At 48.6% G+C, this 11,172-nt stretch overlaps 1 protein-coding gene across 3 annotated transcripts in view; it reads right to left on the reverse strand.

Annotated features, from left to right (window-relative positions):
- Positions 1-8,836: 8,836 nt before the first annotated feature.
- The window catches only part of Tspo2 (translocator protein 2), a 3,735-nt gene continuing 1,399 nt past the window's right edge, over positions 8,837-11,172 (reverse strand). The window contains exons 2-5 of one of the 3 annotated variants that reach the window (XM_031347579.1): positions 10,842-10,966; positions 10,334-10,475; positions 9,425-9,566; positions 8,837-9,212 (exon numbers count right to left, since the gene is read on the reverse strand). In XM_031347579.1, coding sequence (XP_031203439.1) covers positions 9,036-9,212; positions 9,425-9,566; positions 10,334-10,443 — 429 coding nt within the window. In that variant the 5' untranslated portion in view covers positions 10,444-10,475; positions 10,842-10,966 and the 3' untranslated portion in view covers positions 8,837-9,035. Of the gene's footprint in view, positions 9,213-9,424; positions 9,567-10,333; positions 10,524-10,841; positions 10,967-11,172 lie in introns of all 3 variants that reach the window. The other 2 variants (XM_031347577.1, XM_031347578.1) reach the window with 2 other exon arrangements.

Consider the following 11,172-nt stretch of genomic DNA (forward strand, 5'->3'; position numbering starts at 1 on the left):
TGTTATTTTTTTTAACAGTGCAGAAGGGGCTAGGATGTAGCTTAGCCAGCAGGTGCTTGCCCGATGTCCATGAAGCCTGAGGCTCCATCCCAGCACTGCATAAACCAGGCCTGGCGGGCTATAAGCTGCCATCCCAGCCCCGGGAAGTGGAGGAAGAGAGTCAGGAGTTCAGGGTCATCCTTTTATCCTGGACCACATAGAGAGATCAGGGCCACTCTGGGATACATGAGACCCTGCCTCAACACACACACACACACTCACACACACACACACACACACACACACACACACACACACACACACAGTGATACACAGATGTACAGAGAGAAACATGTACCCAGACACACAGACACAGAGAGACATAGATACACAGGCATACAGAGAGACACAGAAACACAGAAAGACACACAGACAGACATACACACAGAGATACACAGAGAGAAAGGCAGAGAGACAGAGAGACAAAGAAAGACAGAGATTGATAGCCACACACATAAACAGATGCAGAGAGATATATACACAGATGCACACAGAGAGATGCAGAAACACAAAAAGATACACACACACACACACACACACACACACACACATACACAGATGCATGCATGCAGTTCCTGGCCTTTTGTTCTCTGTGTTATGGTTTTGAGTATAGAATATTACCACACAGTCTCCCTGTTGAACCCCTGGTCTCCAGCAGGTGGTGCCGTTTGAGAGGTTCTGGAAACTGTAGGAAGCTGGACCTAGCTGAAGAAACTGGGTGACTAGTGGTGTGCCTGGGAAGGGTGTACCTTACTCTTGGTTCCTTCTCTTTTTGCTTCAAGCCCACATACACCATGAAGGGAAGACATTCTGCTGTCACGTGCTCCCACCCTTGATACTGCCCAGAGGTATGGAACAAGTGCTGACAGGGAGGAGCCACTGAAGATGTTAAAGTATGCTTCTCTTCTTCAAGTTCTCGGGGATGCTTTGGTCACATCAATGAGAAAGCTAACTGAAAACACTTTCTGTCAGTTGTAACATAGTAGCAGAGAAGGCAGAGACAGACTATATATCTCCAGTTTTCATTTTGTATATCCTTTTATTTAAAGATGTACTTATTTATTTTATGTGTATGAGCACACTGTAGCTGTACAGATGGCTGTGAGTCATCATGTGGCTGCTGGGAATTGAACTCAGGACTTCTGCTCTCTCTGGCCCCACTCGCTCAGGCGTAATACACTGTAGCTGTCTTCAGATGCACCAGAAGAGGGCGTCAGATCTCATCATGGATGGTTGTGAGCCACCATGTGGTTGCTGGGATCCGAACTCAGGACCCTCTTACCCGCTGAGCCATCTCGCCAGCCCCATTTTACATATTCTTAAAGATTTTTATATGTATGTATGTAGGTAGGTATGTATGTATGTATGTGAGTATGTGAGTATGTATGTGTGTATGTATTATATGTGTATGTGTGATTTATGTATATATGTGTTTATGAATGTGTAGATTGTGTACATATGTATGTATTGTATATGTGTGTATGTATGTATGTATGAATGCATGTGTGTATGATAGCCTTGGATTGCAGGTGGTTGAGAGCCACCTAATGTGGGTGCTGTGAACTGAGCTTCAGTCCTCTGCAAGAGTGGCAAGTGTTCTTAGTTGCCGAGCCATTGCGCCATGCCTGTTTTACATATTTTCAGTTGTTTTTCTGTAAATTAGAAAAGGCATCAGGATCCAGAGCCAGGGTAATTTTGTTTGTTTGTTTGCTTGTTTTTGTTTTTTGTGGAAACTCTAGTAACAGAGTCCTCAAAAGGCAGTAAGCCCAAATTGAGCTTCCATAGTGGGCTAGGCATCTGAAACTAGAGGCATCTATAGTGGAAACTTAAGGGTTTTTTGGAAATTCAGTTGGAAGGTATTTTGCTGGGGCAAACATGTGAAGGAATGTTTTCCTGCAGTGGACACAGGTGAAAGGCTAAGGCCGACTCATGAAAGAACGTTTCACTGAAGTAGACGCAAGAGAAAGGATGTTCTGCTAAAGCAAGCACATGAAAGGACACGTGATGAAGGATTCCTTGCTACCAACACTCATGTGTTTATTGGTCCACCTTACATTGCATAGTTGAGCTGCATCTGTCAGGACTCCATAGAGAGAAACACGCAAAAGAACTTCTGGTGGTGGACTGCAGTTTGTTGTTCTTCCAAGGACTCGGGCCCATGCTGAGGCAAACCCGTTCTGTGGCAAGGCATGTGGAGGACACGTGATGTCTGGAGGGTATAAGTCGGACTCCACGGAGTGATGGAGACAGAGCTTGGCTTGCTGGGACAGCTAGCTGTGCAGTGCTTGTGGGTCTTCATTGATCTTCGCTTCCCTGATAGAGGCACATCGAACTTCTGGTGTCCCTCCAGGTCCCTCCTGCAGACTCAAGCTGAGGCTGAGGCCTGGCTGTCTCTGCTAGGTCGCGTCACCACAATTGCTAACCCGACTCTACTGAACTAGACTGCTGGTGTATCTGTGAGGTGTTTGTGAGTGGATGGAGCTGCTGCTGCCTGCTGACCTGTGAACTGAACTGCTGATTTCCAGACAACACAGGCAGGAGTTAACTCCAAAGAACCTTTCTAACCAGGTCCACTTCCCCTGAATCCTTTCTTTTCCACTACCTCTGGTGGGTGGTGAGTTACAAGGGAGGTTAAGGCGTTTAAGAACCATCATTAAAAATAAAGTTTGAAAAAATAAAGTTACATATATGGACTCCAGGTTTGTGTCTTCCTGCTTGTCTTGAGGGAACTTAGAGTTAGATCATAGGTATGATGCATCCTCTTGGAAGTTCAGCTTAATATCGATATCAGCAAATATTGTAATGTCAGTGTGATGATGATGATGATGATGATGATGGTGACAATGACAACAGCAAGTACTTCCCAGGTATTGACTGGTCCAAGTTCATGCTATGAGAACGGAGCTGGGATAAGAGCCATTGCTTTCATCTGGACAGACAGCTCAGTGGGCCAAGTTGCTTGCCATCAAATCTAATGACCTGATTTGTACATCCAAAACCCACATGGTGAAAGGAGATAAGCCACTCCCACAAGTTACTCTCTGACCTCCACAGGCATCTTACATACATGAAAACATGTAACAAATGTATATATATTTTAAAAATGAACCAATGAACTGGGCAGTAGTGGTGAAAGCCTTTAACCCCAGCTCTCAGGAAGTAGAGGCAGGTGGATCTCTGAGCTTGAGATCAACCTGGTCTACAGGGTCAGTTCCAGGACAACAAGGGCTACACAGAGAAACCCTGTCTCAAAAAACCATAAAACAAACACACAAACAAACAAAAAAACAATGTATTGTCTTTCTCAGGCATAGCTAAAATTTACAAATTTAAAACTATTATTTTTTTACATCGTTATTACATTTACTTGTGTGTAGGCAGGGGCATGGTGTCACAGTGTGCATATGGAGGACAACTTCTGAGAGCCAGTGTCTGTCTACTGTGTGGGCCTGGGGATCAAACTCAGGTCATCAAGCTTGGAAGCTTCTCTCTTTACCTGAGTCATTTCACTGGCCCAATTTAAAACTGCATTTAAAAGTTATGGGGTTGGAGAGATGGCTCAGTGGCTAAGAGCACTGGCTGCTCTTCCAGAGGACCTTGGTTCAATTTTGGTACCCACATGGCATCTCGGAACTCTCTGCAACTCTAGTTCCAGGGGATCTGACATCCACCACACCCTATGCACATAAATTAAATTTTTTTTTTTTTTTTAAAGTTAGCTATGGGGCTGGACAGATGGCTCAGGTCATTTAAGAGTGCACACTGCTGTGGCAGAGGACTCAAGTTCAGTTCTCAGCAGCTACACCAGATGGGCCCCAACTGCTTATGACTCCACAGTTCCAGGGGATCCGATGCTCTTTGGCTTCCACGGACGCAATCATCCATGTGGTGCACATGAACCCACACGGGCACACACACACACACACATACACACACACACACACACACACATACACACACACACACACACACACACGCACATGCACACACCTGTGCATAAATTCAAACAAATAAATCTTTAATAAGTTACATGTATAAATAAAGCGATAAGCAAAGTAAAGTTGTGAGATTTTCTTGGCTCCATTAATTTTAGGCAAATCCCCACTAGTGAGCTTGCCCTAGCCCAGGTTTTAATAGTTTTCCTTGATATAACAGACGCAGAGATGTACAAGGCCAACAGCTAGCCATTTTGGCTCCGTGGCCACAGTTGGGCTAGTTCAGTGATCTGAGGGGGTGTCTCCTGGCTGTTGGGGGCTTGGGAGTACTGCCTACAATTTGGAGCAGCCTGGCTCTCTCTCAAAACTGGTTACCTATTAAATGGCAATGTCCCGAGCTCTGTGCTAGAATGGTTAACACAGGTTGAGCCTTTCCTCTGTGCCAGACACCCTTTCTCCCATCATTCCATTCACTCTTTCTCCTCAAAGCTTCGAGGTCCTGTTTTACAGATGAGCACTGTGAAGCCGAGCTGCTGGGAAGTTGGCACTCTGGCCGAGTTAATGAGTGACAGGGTTGGATTCTGTGAATTCCAACTGAAAAGACAACACAAACACCATTTGTCTCCATTTAAGGACCAGGCCCGATTTAGAAAATGGAGCCAGCCAGCTCCACACTGAAGCCTGTGAACCGGAGAGCCGAAACAAGCCGCCTCTCCCTAGAAGCTGATGTCACAGGTGTTTTCTTGGGTGATAGAAGCTAATGAATAAGCATTGTCGGGCTGGCTGTCACCTCAAAACGGAAAGGACTGGGGTAGGGGGAAAAGGGAGTGGGAAGAAGAGCCGAGGCAATGACCAACTCCTTCCAGCTAGTTGTTCCCCTCCCCCTTGTAGTCTGCACAGATGTGATTCTATTAATAGATTAACCCATTGATGAGGTTAAACTCTGTAATCACCTCTGCTGTAATCACCTCTAATCTCTGACCTTCCCTGGAACAAAGCCACACCTGTGCTGAAGACTCTGAATGATTCCAGCTGATAGGACAACAGAAACCCCATTTGTCTCCATTCAAGGGCCAGGCCTGATTACAAAAAAAAAAAAAAAAAAAAAAAGAAAAAAGCCATACGGCGCCAGCTCCAGGAACAGACCCTAAGTCTCAGAATGGGCCATCTGAGACACAGGGTCTCTCTATGCAGCTCTGGCTGTCTTAGAACTCACTATTTAGGTCAGGTTGACCTTGAACTCACAGAGATCCGCCTGCCTCTGCCTCCTGAATGTTGGGATGTGTTTAGAGTGCTGGAACCAGAGGCATGAGCCACCATGCCTAGCTTCTACATTATTATTATTGTTGTTGTTGTTGTTGTTATTATTATTATTAGCTTGGGGCTTTCACTGGATCTTCTGCTAGGGTGGCTCAGCCATGCCCCTGCCTCTGCATCCTAGCACTGGAGTTCCCGAATGCTGCCTGGCTTTTCTGTGGGTGCTAGGGTCTGGGCTCAGCTCCCCATGCTTGCACAGCACAGAGTTTACCCAGCGAGCGAGCCTTCCCCTCAGCCCCAAGAGCTGTGTTTTTGTATCAGCACCTGTGATACGTGAGTCTGGGGCACTTTTCACAGGAAAACCACGACAGTCTGCCTCCAGGGCTAGACTACCAGCCTCTGCAGGTAACTTCTCTCAGCCTCCAGGGCGATCTGATTCTCAGGGTCAGAGGACGGGCTACAGTCCATGTCGATCAGGTGCCAGGTCACTGGCCACACTGTGGGGAGCAAGGCTCTACGCAGAACAGTGGTTCACCATCTGGTTGCAGAATCAGAAGTTTCTAGAAGTATGCAATCCCTTTCCCACTTCGTCCAAAAGCAAGGGTGGGGTTGAGGGGCAACGACATTTTGGTTTTCCTTTCACAAACTGTGACAATGGGTTCACTTACTGGTTCATTCAGTCCATCCATCCGAGTTCTCCGTGGTTCCCTGTGCTGCAGAGACTAAGGTGGGTGGATCGAATGCTTGCTCTGCTGGGGCACAGGTGACCTGCCTGCTGGGCTGAGCATCCCTTCATGAAGGAAGAGAGACCACAGCTCTGGTGGGTAAGCTCTGGAAGGGGCCATCACAGCTCTGGTGGGTAAGCTCTGGGAGGGGCCATCACAGCTCTGGTGGGTAAGCTCTGGGAGGGGCCAGCGTGAGAGGGGCCAGCGTGTTCCCTTCTCAAGCACGGCTCCTGCACTGGGCCTTTCCTTTGTGGGGCCCTTGCTTCTTTCCTGACAGGCCTCCCTTTGCTTCAGATTCCAAGTTGAGTTCACAGAACCACTGTTTACAGAGGCTCTGAGAAGTGACCCAAGCATTTCAGTGGGTGGAAATGATGAAGAACACAGTCAACATAAGGATTTCGGGAGCCCACCCCCAAAGCTACAAAGCCAGGCTTGTAATTGGGGCCCCAGGGACATTCATTTCATAAGTGCTCTGAAGTGTCCTGGTGCCCTACACCACCTATGGTGTTCAGGCTTGGCCGTACTCCAGGGGAGGTCCTGGAGTGGTTACTCCACAAGCATTGATGCCCAGGCCCCCTCTTTGGAGTGTCTGGTTACTCTTAGATGCTGTCTTGTGCTGGGTGTGGTGGTTGATGCATGCAATCCTAGCATTCTGGGGGTGAAAGCAGCAAGTGCATGGGTTCAAGGCTAGCTGAGGCTATGTAGTAAGGCCTTATTTTAAAACACCACCAACGGGGACTAGGAAGATAGCTTAGCGGTTAATGTGCTTTCTGCATGACTGTGAGGACTTCCAGAAATCCATACAAATATCAGGTAGGCTTAGGAGCCCACCTGCAACTTTAGCCTTAGAGGGCAGAGAGGGGATCCTTAGGGCAAGCTGGGTTTGATTGACAGACAGTGCTTCAATGGAAAAAGGTAGGTGAGTGATTGAGGGCACATCTACTCAGGCCTCCAGAGGCATGAAAACATGGGTACACACATACTATTTAACTGTTTTCTCTCTCTCTCTCTCTCTCTCTCTCTCTCTCACACACACACACACACACACACACACACACACACACACACACACACACTATGGGGGGCAGGGTGCCATAATCAACTCCCTTATGATCCCACACCACTTCCCATCATGCCTCACTCAGGTGGAGATCCCTCCTTGAAAGAGCCCTTTAGCTTGCCATGTACAGGGTCAAGGACACAGCCCCACCTACTGCCTCCTGCCATGAGGGCTTTGACAAGGAGGCAGAAAAAACTCAGAGGAGGGAGGAGACAAAATGGAAGCACCACAGAGGCCATCTGGAAAGGAAGAAGCAGCAGCAATGGCCAACCACCACGAAGCTTGGCCTGGTTTCTCCTCCCAACACCCCACCCCCACCGCCTCCTTTCAGATCTTTCCTCATAACGGTGATGCACAGCTATAAATAATTGACGATGAAAGTCTATGAAAATAAAATAAAGCAAACTGGCTGTTAGCTCATCAGAGCTCATCTCATAGGACTTAGCTTGTCACATGTAGTAGGTGGTAGGGCTCCATTATCTATCTACAGACTGTGTAAAAGTATACTATCTGCTGTTAGGTTTCAAACCCTGGGCCAGCTGCTGAGGTGCCTACTTAGCATATCAAAGCAGACCTGGCCTCCAGCTTCTTCTCCTGGCAGACCCTGCCTCCAACCCTGAACTTTCCAGCCCTGGGGCTGGGCTGCCCTTCACCTAGAGGTTCTTCCCTATCCGAGGACAACCCATGCCAGTTGGTTCTCTCCTCCCACGTGGGGCTTGGGCTCATCTCAGTTGCCACAGGAACTTTACCTGCTGAGTCACCGTGCTTGCCCCATAGCCTTGTTTACTCTTTTGCTTTTATGCGCTATTTCAAGAATATACATACTTTTTGTTTGTTTTTAATTTGCTTTGTAGTCAAGGATGACCTTGAACTCCTGATCCTCCTGCTTCCATTTCCTGAATGCTGCTGGGGTTACAGGACCTCACCAACACGCTTGCACGCATGTACACATATTGTGTGCACACATGTGCATGTATTGTATTGTGTGTATCTGTGTGTGTTACAGTGCTCATGTGGAGGTTCTGTAAGAATTGAGCAAACAGGGACACCTCATATAAATACTGAGGAGCTAGGAATGTCCATTAAGCCTAAAGACAGAGAGCTTCAGAAGGGTTTACTGAGAAAACATCCATCCCTAGGAGATACCCTAATTATGGGGGGCTGGTAATGCCTGGTTCCAGGAAACGTTCCCAGTAGGGGTGGATCTCCCCCACCCCTTCTACATGCAACCAGTATCTCCTCCTCACCTGGGACACAGAGGTCAATGGACTCAAAAGACAATGGGCTCCACCAATGAGAGATAACCAACTCATGCTGTAAACCTATGTACTGAAAGAGTATAAAAAGTGTATGCTTTTGTTCCTCGGGGACACCTTTGCCAGAATGCTAGACCACTCCAGTATACTGGATCATTAAAAATCTCATGCTAATTGCACCATTCTCCGTCTCTGTGGTTTTGTGAGTAGGACGACATCCTGGATGTAAGACTCGGTTCTCTGAATCTTACAACAGTTCAAGGACAACTTTTGGAAGTCATTTTCTTCCCTTTAACCGTGTGGATCCCAGTGATAGAAATCAGCATTCTATCTGTTTTCATGGCAGGTGCTTTACCTGCTGAGCCATCTTGCTGGCCCAGTTTTGTTTCTGAAGGAAGTGTTAAGTGCTAAGCCCTATACTGGTTTTGGGGAGGTATGTGAGAGGGGAGGTGGTGCCCACCCTCCTCAGCATGTGTTCCCACACTCACTCATCACTCCTACAGGGGGAGCTTCCACTCTGCAGCCCTGCGAGCCTTGTATCCACATCCATCTTACACCAGGCCCTCTAGGTCGACAGCATAATTTTATTACATGTCAGAAAGTACCCTTTCTTTTGTATGTCTATGAGGTCTAAGGAGAAAGGGCAACAGGAAGATCCAGGAGAGCGGCCACATCAAGTGTCCCTAGCTCCACAGCCACTCCAGCTTCTTGCAGTCCTCCCTCCTGCATCCCAGTGCCTCACTCAGTTGCTCTCCTTGGATGGCTAAGGCTGGTCCGCTGGACACAAGCTGTCCTTCCACAGGCGGTAGGTGATGGCGGTGGTCACAGTGAGCCAGGCCAGGTAGGGCAGCAGGAGCAGAGCAGCCAGCTTGTTGATTGGCTGCCAGATGAACACCAGGCTTGCCACCAGTCCATAGAGCAGTAAGAGGTCCAGAAGGGCCTGGGCAGATGGAAGGATGTAGTCATGCTTTCTCAAGAGCTGGGACCCTCCGTCTTTCTACAGTACTCTGACCCAAGAAATCTCATCCCTGGGGCACTCTGCACACTGTAGGAATTTCGAATGTGTCACCTGAGGTTCCTGATATCAACTATATGATGAGGGGCCCTAGGGTCTCATGTTCTCCTCCCAGCATGGAGCACCACGTGCCTTACCAGCCCAGGGCTGTCGACTGCCAAGAAGAGGATCAAGAAGGTCCAACTGAGGGCCAACTGGAAGGAGTAGAGGCCAAGGGGCAGTGCTAGGTGGCACTGGAAGCCCCCTCCGAGGTCTTTCCACACCAGGTAGGAGGCATACCTGCAGAGAGAGGGTGTTCTGTAGAATAAAGGTCCTCTGGCATAAGGCCTTTTGGCTGTCAAGGGAGTACCCTGCCTCTGACATGTGGGCAGGTGGGTGTGAGCATCACTTGAGGGTTACGGGAGAAGCTTAGAGAGATGGTTCAGCAGGTAAGAACACTTCCTGCTGAGGCTTGATGGCTCAGTGGTTAAGGGCACTGGCTGCTCTTCCAGAGGTCCTAAGTTCAGTTCCCAGCAACCACCTGGTGGCTCATAAACATCTATGATGGGATCCAGTGCCCTCTTCTGGTGTGTCTGAAGACAGCGACAGTGTACTCATATACATAAAATAATAAATAAGCCTTTAGAAAAAGACTTCTTCCTGCTCTTCCAGAGGACTTAAGTTTGGTTCCCAGCACCCTCTGTCAGGTGGTTTCTAAACCTTTGTATCTGCAGCTCAAGGAGATACAATGGCTCTGTAGGCTAGCATATACTCACACAAACACACAGAGAGACAGATACACAGACATACGCTCACACATAAAGCAAAATAAGTCAGAAGAGCTTGTGGGAGGAAGTGGGTGGGAGGAGTTGGGTGTTCTGGAGAGAAGACAGGAAGGGGAGGCTTGGAGAGGGGTTGTTGGAATCTTAGGTATACAGGACATATTTGCTTGTGGGGACCCCCTACTTGAAGAGAAACAATAGGTTATCATACACTTGGAAGCCAGAGTACAGCACAAGCTCACCCACAGCGGATTTGCTTCCACCCCTGCAAGGCCACACACTCACCCCATGACAGAGTAGATGGTCACCCACACAAGCAATATGACCTTGTGAGGTGGGCACCAAGGTAACTTCCTCTCATCCTCACACCGACTGGACAGCTGATGAGTGGTCATACAAATCAGGATGGGTCCCAGGAGGGGGACACCTACAAAGACAGGTCCTTGAAGCTGCATTCTCCACAGAGAGGCAAGATCTGGGGAGGCAGAGAGCATGCTGGGATAAGCCTTCCTCTGTCCCCTTGGGCCTCCAAACCTTACAGTCACGTAGCCAGAGTTCCTCACTGGAGGTCTAGTCATGGAGATCCCCCTGCCTTGACCCCTGAACCATCCCTAGTAAGCATTCCCCTGACGCTTTTCTGGGGCTTATGTTCCCCTCCTACACCACTCGGCAGCCACCGGGGAGCCACTTCAGTGTGCTTAATGGCTTCTGAGTCGAAGGCTTCCCTCTCTCTTTGGCCATCTGATAGAAGTCAGGACCAGGTTTGATCTTTATCTCCCTCCAAAGGCCTCACCTGGCCGCCAGGTGAATAACAAGTCTTTGGTGCCTCAAGGATTGTGCCTCACTCAAGCTGACAGTCACCATCCTGGAAGTACCACTGTTGTGTAGAGACTTCCTCTGAATTGAAACATCCTTTTCCTGGAAGGATGAGAGAGGAAAGAGGAGGGAGGAGGGAGGAGGGAAGAAGGAGGAGGGAAAAGGAGGGGGGGAGGATGGAAGAGGAAGAAGAGAGGAGGGAAGCAGGAGGAGGGAAGAGGGAGGAGGGAGACAGAAGGAGGAAGGAGGGAGGAGGGAGGAGGGAGGCAGGAGGAGGGAGGTGGGAGGAGGGAAGAAGGAGGAGGGAA

Source organism: Mastomys coucha, unplaced genomic scaffold, assembly GCF_008632895.1.
Source record: "Mastomys coucha isolate ucsf_1 unplaced genomic scaffold, UCSF_Mcou_1 pScaffold3, whole genome shotgun sequence".
In the NCBI taxonomy this organism is placed as follows: domain Eukaryota; kingdom Metazoa; phylum Chordata; class Mammalia; order Rodentia; family Muridae; genus Mastomys; species Mastomys coucha.